Below are 16,369 nucleotides of genomic sequence, written 5' to 3'. Positions count from 1 at the left end.
CACCCCAGCTAAAAATTTGTATTAATGTGCATAAAGAAGCCAAGGAAAGATGGAAAAATCTCCAAAAGGCATCAAATTACAGATTAGACATTCTTATAATATGTCAACAAAAGTTAGATTTTATTTCCATCATTTACACTTTCAAAATAACAGAAAACAAAAAAATGGCGTCTGCAAAAGTTTGGGCACCCTGCAGAATTTATAGCATGCACTGCCCCCTTTGCAAAGCTGAGACCTGCCAGTGTCATGGATTGTTCTCAATCATCGTCTGGGAAGACCAGATGATGTCAATCTCAAAGGTTTTAAATGCCCAGACTCATCTGACCTTGCCCCAACAATCAGCACCATGGGTTCTTCTAAGCAGTTGTCTAGAAAACTGAAACTGAAAATAGTTGACGCTCACAAAGCTGGAGAAGGCTATAAGAAGATAGCAAAGCGTTTTCAGATGTCAATATCCTCTGTTCGGAATATAATTAAAAAATGGCAGTCATCAGGAACAGTGGAAGTTAAAGCAAGATCTGGAAGACCAAGAAAAATATCAGACAGAACAGCTCGCAGGATTGTGAGAAAAACAATTCAAAACCCACGTTTGACTGCACGATCCCTCCAGAAAGATCTGGCAGACACTGGAGTTGTGGTACACTATTCCACTATAAAGAGATACTTGTACAAATATGGTCTTCATGGAAGAGTCATCAGAAGAAAACCTCTTCTACGTCCTCACCACAAAAATCATCGTTTGAACTTTGCAAATAAACATATAGACAAGCCTGATGCATTTTGGAAACAAGTTCTGTGGACCGATGAGGTTAAAATTGAACTTTTTGGCCGGAATGAGCAAAGGTACGTTTGGAGAAGAAGGGGCACAGAATTTAATGAAAAGAACCTCTGTCCAACTGTTAAGCATGGGGTTCTATCAATCATGCTTTGGGGTTGTGTTGCAGCCAGTGGCACAGGGAACATCTCACGAGTAGAAGGAAAAATGGATTCAATAAAATTTCAGCAAATTTTGGATGGTAACTTGATGTCATCTGTGAAAAAGCTGAAGTTAAAGAGAGGATGGCTTCTACAAATGGATAATGATCCTAAACACACCTCGAAATACACGGGGGATTACATCAAGAGGCGTAAACTGAAGGTTTTGCATGGCCTTCACAATCTCCTGACCTCAACATAATTGAAAATCTATGGATAGACCTTAAAAGAGCAGTGCGTGACAGACAGCCCAGAAATCTCAAAGAACTGGAAGACTTTTGTAAGGAAGAATGGGCAAAGATACCGCAAACAAAAATTGAAAGACTCTTGGCTGGCTACAAAAAGCGTTTACAAGCTGTGATACTTGCCAAAGGGGGCAGTACAAGATATTAACTCTGCAGGGTGCCCAAACTTTTGCAGATGCCATTTTTTTGTTTTCTGTTATTTTGAAAGTGTAAATGATGGAAATAAAATGTAACTTTTGTTGACATATTATAAGAATGCCTAATCTGTAATTTGATGCCTTTTGGAGATTTTTCCATCTTTCCTTGGCTTCTTTATGCACATTAATACAATATTTTAGCTGGGGTGCCCAAACTTTCGATCCCCACTGTAGGTGAATACAGACATACCGACTGGCTTAATTAAACACACTTGGAAGTCACTAAGTTACAATTTACTTGTGTACTTAGTGGTCAGCAGAATGAGGCATGTCAGTTCATCAGTCGAGTGAATCTCTGAAAATTTGTAGTTCCCCAAAAAGATGTGAAATGGTGTAATCATCTCTAGAGCCAGTTATTTCCTTCCTACTCTGCCTGTGTAAATAGCATATCTAATTGATTTTGACAGGGTAAACTCCTGACATACATTCATGGCCAAAGATACTGGCTTCCCTGCATTTCTGTCAGATAATGCACCACTTTGCCCAGAAAACTGTTGCAACCACAAATATTTAGGCATTCTCTTGTTTATTTCTTTTGCTTGTATTGGTATAACACAAAAAAGCAGACAAACAAAAAGCCAGATCTGACACATTCCATACAAAACCCCAAAATGGACTGGACTAAGTTATTGGCACCCTCAATTTATTATTTGGTAGCACACCTCTTGGAAAAAAGAACTGAAATCAATTGCTTCTTGTAACCATCAATGAGTTTCTTACACCTCTCTACTGAAATTTTGGACCACTCTTCTTTTGCCAAGTGCTCCAGGTCTCTCAGATTGGAAGGGTTCCCTTTTCCCCAACTGTTGTTTTGAGATCTCTCCACAGGTGCTCTATGGGATTGAGATCTTGACTAATTTCTAGCCAGTTCAGTACTTTCCAGTGCTTTGCCGGAAACCATTTCTGGGTGCTTTTTGACGTGTGCTTTGGGTCGTTGTCCTGCTGTAAGACCCAAGAGCTCTGATGGATAACCCAATTTTCTGACACTGGGCCCTACATTGTACTCCAGAATTCTTTGGTAGTCTTCAGATTTCATAATGCCATGCACACAGTCACATCCAGTGCCTGAAGCAGCACAGCAACCCCAAAACATCAGTGAACCTCCACCAGTTTGACTGTAGGGACTGTATTCCTTTCTATAAAGGCTTCATTGCTTTTTCTGAAAACAGCAGAATGATGGGATTTATCAAAAAGCTGTAATTTTGTTTCATCTGTCCACAGCACATCCTATAAAGATTTTGGCTTCCTCAGGTAAGTTTTGGCAATCTCCAATCTGACTTTTTTATGCTTCTGTGTCAGCAGTTTGGGTCCTCCTGGGTCTCCTACCATCGCATCCCTTTTCATTTAAATGGTGACGTATAGTGCGAGCTGACACAGTTGTATCCCATGCCTGAAGGTCAGCTTCAATTTGTCTGGAAGTTGATCACGGTTCTTTATCCACCATTCGATCAATCCTTTGTTGGAATCTTTGATCAATTTTTCTCTTTCCTCCACGTCCAGGGAGATTAACTACAGTGCCATAGGCTGTAAACATCTTGACAATGTTGTGCACAGTGGACACAGGAACATTAGGATCCCTGGAGATGGACTTGTAATCTTAGGATTGTCCATGCTTTTCCACAGTTTTTGTTTTCAAATCCTCAGACAATTCTTTGCTGCTCTTTATCTTCTCCATGCTCCATGTGGCACAGAGAGACACACAACAGAAAGGCTGCGTCAATTTTCCACCATTTTATCTGGTTGCCGGTGTGATTTCTATATTGTAAACACCTGCTAAACGATACAGGTGAGTTTAATTACAAATTACAGGAGCATCACAAACTTGGAATGCAATTATTTCTTACAATTTTGAGAAGGTGCCAATAATTTTGTCCAGTCCATTTTTGGGGTTTTACGTGGAATGTGTCAGATTTGGCTTTTTGTTTCTCCATTTTTTTTGTGTTATACTAATACAAACAAAATAAATAAACATGACAATGCCTAAACATTTGTAATTGCTACAAATTTCTGGGCGAAGTGGTATATTATCTGGACAGAATTGACGGAGTGCCAATATTTTTGGCCATGACTGTAAATATACAGAATATAGATATTGCTAATGCTTCATGTGTATAGAATAAGTGCATTACAGCACCAAGAGGTAGGTGGTGCAGGATTCAGTTATACATGGCAATTGTGTATAATGACATATTAAGGATGTAAAACAATGTACAGTATCTCACAGAAGTGAGTACACTCCTCATATTTTTGTAAATATATTATATATTTTCATGTGACAACACTGAAGAAATTACACTTTGCTACAATGTAAAGTAGTGAGTGTACAGCTTGTATAACAGTGTAAATTTGCTGTCCCCTCAAAATAAATCAACACACAGCCATTAATGTCTAAACCTCTGGCAACAAAAGCGAGTACACCCTTAAGTGAAAATGTCCAAATTGGGCCCAAAGTGTCAATATTTTGTGTGGCCACTATTATTTTCCAGCACTGCCTTAACCCTCTTGGGCATGGAGTTTACCAGAGCTTCACAGGTTGCCACTGGAGTCCTCTTCCACTCCTCCATTATGACATCACGGAGCTGGTGGATGTTAGAAACCTTGCGCTCCTCCACCTTCCGTTTGAGGATGCCCCACAGATGCTCAATAGGGTTTGGGCCTGGAGACATGCTTGGCCAGTCCATCACCTTTATCCTCAGATTATTTAGCAAGGCAGTGGTCATCTTGGAGGTGTGTTTGGGGTCATTATCACGTTGGAATACTGCCCTGCAGCCCAGTCTCCAAAGGGAGGGGATCATGCTCTGCTTCAGCATGTCACAGTACATATTGGCATTCATGGTTCCCTCAATGAACTGTAGCTCCCCAGTAGCAGCAGCACTCATGCAGCCCTAGACCATGACACTCTCACCACCATGCTTGACTGTAGGCAAGACACACTTGTCTTTGTACTCCTCACCTGGTTGCCGCCACACCCGCTTGACACCATCTGAACCAAATGAGTTTATCTAGGTCTAATCAGACCACAGGACATGGTTCCAGTAATCCATGACTTTAGTCTGCTTGTCTTCAGCAAACTGTGGGCTTTCTTGTGCATCATCTTTAGAAGAGGCTTCCTTCTGGGACAACAGCTATGCAGACCAATTTGATGCAGTGTGTGGCGTATGGTCTGAGCACTGACAGGCTGCCCTCCCACCCCTTCAACCTCCGCAGTAATGCTGGCAGCACTCATACGTCTATTTCCCAAAGACGACCTCTGGATATGGCGCTGAACACGTGCACTCCATTCCTTTGGTCAACCATGGCAAGGCCTATTCTGAGTGGAACCTGTCCTGGTAAAGCGCTGTATGGTTTTGGCCCTATGCTGCAGCTCAGTTTTAGGTCCTAGGCCATTTTTAAGTAGATCAACAATTCTTTTTTGCAGTTCCTCAGAGAGTTCTTTGCCATGAGGTGCCATGTTGAACTTCCAGTAACCAGTATGAGAGAGTGAGAGCGATAACACCAAACTTAACACACCTGCTCCCCATTCACACCTGAGACCGTGTAACACTAACGAGTCACATGACACTGGAGAGGGAAAATGGCTAATTGGGCCCAATTTGGACATTTTCACTTAGGGGTGTACTCACTTTTGTTGCTAGCGGCTTAGACATTAATGGCTGTGTGTTGAGTTATTTTGAGCAGACAGCAAATTTACACTGTTATACAAGCTGTACACTCACTACTTTACATTGTAGCAAAGTGTCATTTCTTCAGTGTTGTCACATGAATAGACATAACATTTTAACAAAAATGTGAGGGGTGTATTCACTTCTGTGAGATACTGTACTTGTACTTCTTTTAGATTAAATTGTATAGTACGGTAAAAGAACTTTGCATTCATCCTTATGTATCCTTAAAAGAAACTTTTAGCATTTCATGAATTCCTCAAATTCAGGATTAATTTTTCTGCCATTAGCAGAAATCATTCTGCAATCATTCTGTAAAAAAACCCCACATTTTTCAAACATTTAGCACTTTAGTTCCAGACCTCAGAAGCTTGCTGCGTGACTACTCAGACACCTGAGGTGCACATCATTTTCTTGTCTCAACTCTCACTCTGCACCACTGGTAGTTTATCGGGCTCAGTGGCCCATTTGTTTAGCTCGATTGGTTTGTGCCTGATGCAAAATGTTATTCAGGAACACAATACTCCACAAAAAATAAATTAATGGACATGAAAGTGTCTTCATACCTCAAAAACACCATAATCCCCCTTCCATTAATGTAAGGGGAAACTAAGCAGCACTATGAATCAGAGGCAGCACTCAATCTGCAGGTTGAGGACCTAGAAAATACTATTGTTACAACTGTTTTCATAGTTTTAGGTTTGTTTACCAAAATATTGTTTGCAAAGGGGTTTTCCTTCTGTGTTATACAAAGTAGGATTATTGTTTTTGCATAGCTTTGTGTTTTTTTTTACTTTTTTACTTCTATATCATTATTTTATGAAGAGGGATACTGTAATGACAGTATTTTTTCTGTTTATACTTTAATATAGCTATGTATTGCTTCTTTGGATCCTCTCAACTTCACACGTTGCTTTGTATGTTCAATAATAGCAAATTGCCTTCTATCTGGCAATCCTCTCCAGAATGTAATTACATGACAATACCTTTACTCAACTATCACACATAATTCCAATATTTGCTGTATACAGCTCGCTTACAAGTCTTCGAGCTAGATTCTAAAACAAACATTCATCTGCTTGCAATTTTTATTGCATTCATTCATGAGATCAAAAGGACTTATTACCTTCATGGCAGCAGTTATATTCTGTTCTGCAGCAGCTGGGAGTAAACTCTGACCCAAAATAACCTTAAAGGGGAACAAAAAAATGGTGTTGATGAAAAAATATATTGATCTTTCACCATAAATCATTCAGTTGAAAATTGTGATATATAGGTTACAGAAATAGAAGTGTAATAATGTAATAACAGCACACTGAAAATAATTATTTATATATATATATATATATATATATATATATATATAAAAATATAAATAAATATACACACACACACACACACACCATATGACTGCCGATGTTCAATGAAAGTAAAAACTATTGTAAATGCTTAGCTGACGTATATACTAATGTAATCTGATGCTAGGATGCACTGCATCAAGTATTTTTGAAATTACTATACAAGATTTCTATAGAGCCAACAGTTTGCTCAGTGCTTTACAATATAAAGGGAGACAATACAGCAACTATACAGTACAAAAGGGTTAGGAGGGCCCTGCTCCTTGGAGCTTACAATCTGAGAGGGAGGGGCTGGTGGTACAAAAGGTAACTGTGATAGGAGGAATAGAAGATTCCGTTATTAGCTGAAGGCGGGATAGGCTTCCTTGAAGAGATAGGCTTCCAGAGATCGCCTAAAAGTAGGCAGAGCAGGCGATAGCAGGATAGATTGGCGTAGAGAGTACCAGAGAATGGGGGAGGCTCTGGAGAAGTCCTGGAGACAAGCATGGGAGGAGGAGACAAGGGAACTAGAGAGCAGGAGGTCGTGCGAGAGGACGGTTTGGGTGATATTTGGAGACAAGATTGGTGATGTAATTTGGGGCAGAGTTACAAATAGCTTTATATGTTATTGTTAATGTTTTGAATTTTATTTGTTGGGCAATGGGAAGCCAGCGAAGGAACTGGCAAAGAGGGAAAGCAGATATGGAACGGTTAGTAAGGTGGATGAGTCTGGCAGCAGCATTCATGACAGACTGAAGAGGGGATAGCTTGCAATTAGGTAGGCCAATGAGGAGGGAGTTACAAAAGTCAAGGCAAGAGACAACAAGGGAGTGAATAAGTTGCTTAGTGGTTTCAGAGGTTAAGAACGGGCGAATCTTGGAGATGTTGCGGAGGTGAAGTCTACAAGATTTGGACAACGATTGGATTCGGGGCTGAAAGGACAGATGGGAGTCTAGGATTACACCTAGTATCCTGGCATGAGGGGAGGGACTGATGGTTGTATTATTCATCTTGATGGAGAAGTCAGGGGAGGGGCATAAGCTGGAGGGAATAATATTTCCGTTTTGGAAAGATTTAATTTGAGGAAGTGGAGTGACATCCATGCTGATATGTCACTTAGTAGGTTAGTAATGCGAGAGGAGACTGAAGGGGTGAGGTGAGGAGTAGAAAGATTTGTGTGTCATCAGCATAGAGATAGTACTTAAAGCCATTAGAGCTTATCAAGTGACCAAGGGAGGAGGTGTAGATGGAGAAGAGAAGGGGTCCAAGGACAGAAACTTGAGGGACCCCTACAGAAAGAGGAAGTGGAGAGGAGGAGACAGAGCTATAGGTAACGCTGAAGGAACGGTACGATAGGTAGGAGGAGAACCAGGAGAGAGCAGAGTCTTGGAGGCCAAAAGAGTGGAGTTTTTTGAGGAGGAGGGGATGGTCAACAGTATCAAAAGCCGCAAAGAGGTCAAGTAGTAATAGTATTGAGTAGTAGCCATTAGTTTTAGCAGTTAGTAAACCATTAGTGAGTTTTAATAGGGCAGTTTCAGTGGAGTGTAGTGAGCGAAAGCCAGACTGTAAGCGGTCAAGGAGGTTGTTGTCAGTGAGGTAGGAGCTCAGGCGATTGTAGACTAAGCATTCTAAGAGTTTAGAGGTAAACGGGAGATGGGTCTTAAGTTGTTCAGATTGGTGGGGTTCAGCGAGGGCTTTTTAAGTATGGGAGTGATGTGTGCATGCTTTAGAGGGGAGAGGAAGGCACCATTGGAGAGGGAGAGAATGAAAATGTGAGTGAGGGAGCATAGGACAGAAGAAGAGGGTGACCATAGTAGTTGAGAGGGGACAGGATCCAGGGGGCAGGTGGTGAGGGGGGCTTCTGAGAAAACTTTAGTGACCTCTTCAGTAGTAGCAAGGTCAAAAGAGGCAAGTGTTGAGGGAGGTTTAGTACAAGGTATGCTAATTGGGATAGATGCCTGTGCAGTGGAGATGCCCCTACGAACTGCATCAATCTTGTTTTTAAAATGATTTGCAATCCTCTTGCTGGTGATCCCTCTAGTGCAGGGATCTCAAAACCTTCTACACAAAGGGCCAGTTCACTGCCCTTCAGATTTTAGGGGGGCTGGACTGTGGGCATTGGGAGTAGAAAAGGTCCAAATATTAGTGGGAAAAAATGTCACTTTTTCCGTGTCAATGGGGGGGGATTATGCCCCATTTTCGCCATCAGTGGATGAAGCAGTGCCACAAGGGCCAGATAAAAGAAAGCAAAGGGCTGGATCTGGTCCCTGGGCCACAGTTTGGAGACCACTGCTCTAGTGGTACACTCTAGAATTCCATTTGCTCTTCCCAGAGCCTGGCAACACTGTTTTCTACTTTTGCAATCACCTGAAATAAGTACCCCAAATGCATTTCCTCTGTAGTTCTGGCCAACACTCTACCCCCAATATTGTCAATGGATTATTTTTCTCTAGGTTCCACTGCTTTGACCAATCTTTCAGCAATGCCAAATCATTTCAGGAATATCAACACCATTTTGCACACATTTGTGTCATCAGCAAAAAGACATACCTTACCCACCACATCTTTAGTTATATTACTTACAAACAGATTAAGTATAATAGGACCTAGTAGAGCCTTGTGGTAGACCACTATTGACTAGTTTCTGGATAATGTTAGACATTTGTTAAAAATGCTAAGCAGAATGTAAAAGTTACTTAAAGTGTACATAGTTACATAGTCTGGCTGAAAAAAGACAAAAGTCCATCCAGTTCAACCATTAAAAAAAAAAAAAAAGTTATAATCCTATACCCACAGTTGATCCAGAGGAAGGCAAAAAAACCCAGCAAAGCATGATCCAATTTGCTCCTGCAGGGGAAAAAATTCCTTCCTGATCCCCCGAGAGGCAATCAAATATTCCCTGGATCAACTTTACCTATAAATGTTAGTATCCAGTTATAATCTGTGTATCTAAGAAAGAATCCAGGCCAGGCCTTTTTTGAAGCAATCCACTGAGCTGGCCAGAACCAATTCTTGAGGGAGTCTATTCCACATTTTCACAGCACTCACTGTGAAGAAACCTTTCCGTGTTTGCAGATTAAATTTATTTTCCTCCAGACGTAAAGAGTACCCCCTTGTCCTCAGTGTAGAGTCATTCACCTTGAGGTCATCACAGAGTTCACTATATGAACCACTGATGTATTTATACATGTTGATCATATCCCCCCTTAATCTCTTCTTCTCAAGAGAGAATAAATTCAGTTCCTCTAATCTTTCCTCATAGCTGAGCTCTTCCATGCCTCTTATCAGTTTGGTTGCCCTTCTCTGTACTTTCTCCAGTTCCCCAATGTTCTTTTTGTGAATTGGTGCCCAAAACTGAACTACATATTCCAGATGAGGAATTACTAATGATTTGTACAGGGATAATATGATATCTCTCTCTCTGGAGTCTATACCTCTTTTAATACAAGAGAGGATTTTGCTCGCTTTAGAAACCACAGCTTGGCATTGCATGCCATTATTAAGCTTGTGATCCTTCTCTACTATTGATTTCCCCAATTGTACTTCCCCTAATATGTATGATGCATGCATATTCTTAGCCCCCAAGTGCATAACCTTACATTTATCAACATTACACCTCATTTTCCTCATAGTTGCCCAGTGCATTGAGGTCAGCTTGTAAATTAAAGACATCCTGTAAGGACATTATTCCACTGTACAGCTTGGTGTCATCTGCAAAGACTGAAATGGGATTTTTAATCCCAGACCCTATATTGTTTATAAATATATTAAAAAGTAAGGGTCCCAACAGTAAACCTTCGGGTACACCACTGACAATCTAGACCAGAGTATGAATTATTAACCACTACTCTTTGAATATGATCTTTCAGCCAGTTTTCTATCCATTTACATACAGATTTTCCCAAGCCCGTAGATTTTACCTTACATATTAGCCATGTGTGGGGAGCTGTGTCCAATGCTTTTGCAAAATCCAAGTATACCACGTCCACTGCCACCCCTCTGTCTAAGGTTTTGCTCACCTCTTCATAAAGAGAAATCAGATTTGTTTGACAACTTCTGTCTTTCATGAATCCATGCTGTCTGTTGCTTAAAATATTTTTTTCCAGCAAGAACTCATCTATGTGCTCTTTTATTAAACTCTCCAGTATCTTCCCAACTATAGAAGTTAAACTAACAGGTCTATAATTACTTGGTAAAGAGTTTGACCCCTTTTTAAATATTGGCACCACATTGGCCTTACGCTAATCCAGTGGTACTATGCCAGTCATTAAAGAGTCCCTAAAAATTAGAAACAATGGTTTTGAAATGACAGAGCTCAATTCTTTAAGGACCCGTGAGTGTATGCCATCCAGTCCAGGTGCTTTATTCACCTTTATTCTGTCTAAATATTTTTGGATCATATCAATTGTGAGCCAATGTGGATCATCTGGAGCTGGGTCAATACCATGCCTGTCAGGGCTCCAGATATGACCAGAGGTGTGTGGACTGACACAGGGAAATGCAGGCTTCAGATATGGTATAAACAATATAATTTATTAAGACTAACAATACAAAACGCAGTGCAAAACTAAGCATAAACACAGTGCAAACAAACCAAACCAAACCACCCACCGATAACAATACATACAATACAAAGAGTAGTCAGGCAGGCCGGGTCAGTAGCAAACGGGCAAACGGAGTACCAGGAACAGGCGGGAGAGTGGTAGGGGTCACAAGCTGGGTTCAGTAACTCACGGGCAGCGCGGTACAGAGGGTCGGGCAGAGAATGGTCAGGGTCACAAGCCAGGGATCAAGCAGGAGAAGTCAGCAGAGGTCAGGATCAGGCAGGGTCGGCAACAAGTCAGACAGGAACAGGAATACAGGATACAAGGTACAGGGGCCCATGGAAAAACACACACCAAGGCCCTGACTGTGAGTCTGGCCATTCCTTAAATACAACCCCTGCAATCAGCTTCAGGTGTTTGGCTGATTGCAGGGGTGAGTCTCTGATTGCTGAGAGCACCCGCTGGCCAGCCCTGGTACTGAAGCCCACAAGGCAGGTGAGTCCCACCATTATTGGCAAGTCCATTCCTGACAATGCCCATTATGGACAAGAGCTCCCCCATGCTCCTTTGTATACTCAAAGCGGTAGAAGATATAAAATAAATTTGATATTTAATAAAATTTCTCTTTGTCCCCAGTCACCCACTCTAGATAACTTGTAAAGGGCCTACATGCTCGAATATATCTGAAGAATTTGTTGGGGTTGGTCCTGCTATCTTTTGCAATTTGTCGTTCGTTTTAAATTTTCCTTTATTTCCTTTTTGCATAGTCTGTTATATTCTTTGTAATGTTTAAACAATGATAGCATTCCTTAATTTTATATTTAATAAAAGCTCTTTTCTTATTATCTATAGCTTTTTTAAACTTTGGCTGTAAGCCACATAGGTTTGATTTTTAGCCTTTTAAACTTGTTGCCCATGGAAATATATTTCACATACAGTCTTTTTGAAGAACCTAGTAGGGACCTATATGAACTGTACCATAAAATTGTCCTGTAGTAGGTTTAAAAATTTCTGTCCTTTAACTGTTCCTGCAGTACCATTACTCCAGTCAATTTCTGGGTAGTTAAGATCCCCCATTATTATCACTGTCCCAGCCCTTTTGATCTGTGCAAGGAGCTGAGTCTCCACCTCCTCATTAACACTGGGAGGCCTATAACAAACTCCAATGATTACCTTTGTAGTACGCACCCCCATGTGCAGTTCCACCCATAATACTTCAGCCTCATCACACTCTCCATCAACTAGGTACTCTTTCACACTCGCTCTGAGATCACTTCTCACATACAGACAGACATCACCACCTTTCCTATTTACCCTGGCTCTCCGAAAGATAATATAGCCAGGAATATTAATGGACCAGTCATTTGAAGAATGAAGCCAAGATTCAGCAATACCAATTAAGTCATAGATCTCTTCATGCACCAAAGCTTCCAACTCACCTATTTTGCTTGGCAGACTTCTGGCATTGGGGAACAAACACTTTAATTCATTGCCACCTTGTTCACACGTATTTTGCATATTTTTTATTTTCATACAAATAGTACCAATTCCACTGGTTGTTTGTAACATTTGAACCTTCTTATCTGCCATAGCCTCTCCCCATTCCACCCACCAATAAGTACTGACCCGTCTGATCTGTCTACCCAGTTATAATTTCATTCTACCACCCCCTGGATCCTAGTTTAAATACTCCTCCAGCCTTCCCATAAACCTCTCCCCTAGCACAGCAGACCCCCTTCCATTTAGGTGCAAACCATCTCTAGCATATAGGTTGCACCCCAATGAAAAGTCAGCCCTGTGCTCTAGAACCCCAAATCCTTCCCAAATCCAGGTCTTCAGCCATGCATTGAGTTCTCTAATCTCCCCCTGTCTTTCCTGAGTTGCGCATGGCACAGGTAATATTTCAGAGAATAGTACCTTGGAGGTCCTTCCCTTCAACTTGCAGCCTAGTTCTTTAAATTGATTCTTAAGGCGCCTCCACCTTCCATGTATTCTGTCATTGGTTCCAACATGAACCAAGATAGCTGGGTCATGCCCAGCCCCTCCCAGTAATTTATCAACCCGGTCCACCACATGCCGAACCCTGGCACCAGGGAGACAACTAACCATTCAGTTGAGGTGATCCTAGCAACAAATTATTCTATCAGTCCTTCTCATTATAGAATGCCCTACAACCACCAGCTGTCTAAGCATTCCTGCACTACCCTCACCACCCCTCCCAGATGGTCTGCCCTCCCGGCTGTTAAGGATAGCAGTGGCATCCAGGGCTGCCACCCCTGAGCTTGCCACCCTCACATCTTCACCCAACTTGCAAATCTGTTTGGGTGCATAAATCCAGGGCCGGCCTTCCTTTTCTGTGAGCCCCTACCACTCCTTCTTGTTACAGTAACCCATCTTCCTACCTGATAATCCTGATTAGCCCTCCCGCCCTCCACATCAATCCCATTAGCTACCTGCTCAGAGAGCATATGACCCCTTTCAAGGTTGTTGGTTCTGCCCAGTGTTGCAACTTGCTCCTCCAGATCTCTAACGTGAGTTTCCAGAAGGGCAACCCGCTCACATCTGTTGCATCGGTATCCATTCTGGAGCTGTTGCATATATGCGACACACTGTGCACTGCACAAAACCTTCCACTCTGCTAGCACACATTATCCCAGTTACAATATTAACAGGAAATATCAGTTGTCACTTACAGCTTAGTAGACTCCTATTATAATCTCCTGTTTCAAATTCCGGTTTTTAACTCCACTTATCAAATGTCCACTTAGTCAAAGGTCCAGCAAGCAAAATAAAGGCAAGCTCAAAAAGGAGCAAGCTCATAGTGAGCTCTACAGCAAGTTATATAGGACCTGTATCACCTGTGACCTATTAACCCCACCCCTTAATTAGCAGACCAAAGGAAGACAAGGAAAGGAAGAAAAAAAATGCAATGTAAAAAGTGACAGAAAAAACGATTTAAAAAAGTAAAAGCTGTTAGCAAGACCTAAAGAAGAAAATAGAACAATTACAAGCACCAGCAATCACTAGCAGTCAAAAGTAAAACTTTTTCACTCTCCACTCAAATTTCCCACTCTTTTTAACTATCAGCCAGAAAAAAATGCCAGCAAGCCAGCAAAAAATCTCAGTGTACGTACTGTATAGCCAAAATTTTTGTTTTGTTTTGGATAGAGTAGGGAAGGTTAAAACCAGTCAGCTTATTTTGTGCAGTCTGTGTCTAGTTAAGGCATTTGCTCTTCACTTCATGTCCCGAATATGAGATTAAATAACTACAAAGTAAGAGTAATTGCCATTTTAGAGTTAACAAAATAGGTGTCCCCATTCGAAGATTTAGTTCAGTGCAGCGATAGAGAAAGGGACTGGGGCATCTCTGTCCTCAGTCCCTTTCTCTATCTCAGAAGAGAGACATCAGGAATCTGTTGGACCCCTGATATTTCACCCAAAGTCCCCCCCCCCCGCCAATGGGGCTCCTCAAATAATTGTAAAAAATCAAAATCAAAACTGCTGATACCGTCCACTGCCCTACTGGCAAAGTCGACTGTTGTACTGACTGCCGCCATCCACTGCTCTACTGATACTGTCCTCTGCCCTACGGACAGGGCCACTGCCCTACTGACACCAAACTCTGCCCTGTTGACACCGTCCACACACCATCCACTGCTGTACTGACACTGCCCATACACTGTCAATTGCCCTGCTGACTCTGTGAACTGCTGTATTACTGACACTGTCCACTTTTAATGCCATAATTTTACAGCAACATTTGTTTTATTAGATTTTTCTAAGTTTTCTTTACTATTTAGTTAGGCCTTGCTAGTTAACTTATCATAAAAAAGGGTGCTGAACCCCCAGTAATCTTTGATCTCTTTCATGTTGTTCAGGTTGACCTCCACCTTTCAAATGTTGCATACCCCCATTGTTTGCATCGGGGCCTACAAACTTCAAGCTACGCCTCTGCCACTGAACTATTCAAAGATAACAAGTACTGAAAGGCAGTAACAACAGAAGGGGAAGGTAGAAGGGGACAATGAAGTAACTTTATTTATAGTATGTGCAAATTAGCTCTTTTTACTTTATTAAAAAAAAACTTAGACCCTAACACTGAGTTTTGTTGATTTGTGCAAAAAAGTCACATGAATGCACAATCAGGTAAAAATTACTATGCAGTAACCCAAAACAACTAACCAACAGTGAGTTGATATAAAATTGGCTGCTAGCGGTTGTTGCATTATGTAAATCACCCTTGCCTGGTTTAAGCCTGTTAAAGTTCAATTTGGAAAAGACCAGGAAAAGAAGCTTAGTATTAAATATATTTGCAATAATTATAATAACAAAATTTGCAATTGCCAAATACATTTTTTCCTGATAATAGACAAGTGCAGGACACTTGTGTGAAAAAACATAGGACAAAATCAATAAGCAAAACAAATGTCATGAGCGAGCTTCTTTAGAAAGAATATCTGTAAATTCATGTATGTTCTCAATCTGAAGTAGAGAAGATGGTAAGGGGAGAACAGTAAAGTGAGATTAAAGCTCTGAAACAGAACCAAGTACAAAAGGCCAGATGTCATGCACAGCAGAAGCAAAAGTGAATAAAAGCTAGGATGCAAGAGTAAGAGACAGGTTGACATATGTGAGGAGAGAACTGCTTTTACCTTTAAGGCTTCACATAATGCTGCATGTTACATTTCAGGTGTAAGAGCAAAAGCACAATTTCACAGTAGAGAGACATTAAACACAGATACTATAGATATTCCCAGTCGTGTGCTGGGCCTGACCTTCACCTCCACAGCCATTACTCTTTTGCATTATTGTAGAATGACTGAAGTAAAGCTTTCCTTGCTAAAAGCTGCATAAGAGGAAAATAAAAGAGTATATCAGTACTGGGAGCCCACTTACTCAATTTAGCTAAAAAAAAAAAAAACAGATGGCACTATACTAACCACTGTGGGGAGAAACATTGCACCTGTCAAAGTGACATCTCCAGAGTTAGTATTCCTCATCAAATTAAAAAAGATGTCCTCTTCCACACCTCTCATAACTCTCCCAATCCTGATATCTGGGCTAAAGACATTTGGGCAATTGTTCAATTTTAAGATTAATTATGCTAGATCAGAAATCTTAACAAATAATCTCCCAGGGGAACACTCCCCATTTTTTATCACTCTTACTCAGTCGTTTGGTGAACTGAGTCCCTTACTGTATCTAGGGATCTACATGTCAATGGGTTTCAAAAAGTTATATGACCTTAAAGTGGAACTTTACTCTCTCAATTACCTTAACAATTTTTAATCCTTATGCTGCTAGCATTAATAAATAGATAGGAACGTATATTATATTTACTTGTTTTAAACTTTTTTTTTAATTTTGTCAGTTACTTCCTGGTTTCCGTGCATAGGCAAATGATGTTAT

At 41.0% G+C, this 16,369-nt stretch overlaps 1 protein-coding gene across 1 annotated transcript in view; it reads right to left on the bottom strand.

Moving 5' to 3' along the window:
• COG5 (component of oligomeric golgi complex 5) overlaps window positions 1–16,369 on the bottom strand; it is a 430,205-nt gene that overhangs the window by 54,637 nt on the left and 359,199 nt on the right. The window contains exon 16 of the mRNA XM_089685182.1: window positions 6,206–6,268. Coding sequence (XP_089541308.1) covers window positions 6,206–6,268 — 63 coding nt within the window. The remainder of the gene's footprint in view (window positions 1–6,205; window positions 6,269–16,369) is intronic.

This window comes from Staurois parvus, unplaced genomic scaffold (assembly GCF_062004578.1).
Source record: "Staurois parvus isolate SC_StPar_1 unplaced genomic scaffold, SC_StPar_1.0 ptg000019l, whole genome shotgun sequence".
Classification (NCBI taxonomy): Eukaryota; Metazoa; Chordata; class Amphibia; order Anura; family Ranidae; genus Staurois; species Staurois parvus.
Note: the sequence above shows the minus strand (reverse complement) of the source record. Positions and strands in the feature narration are given on the sequence as shown.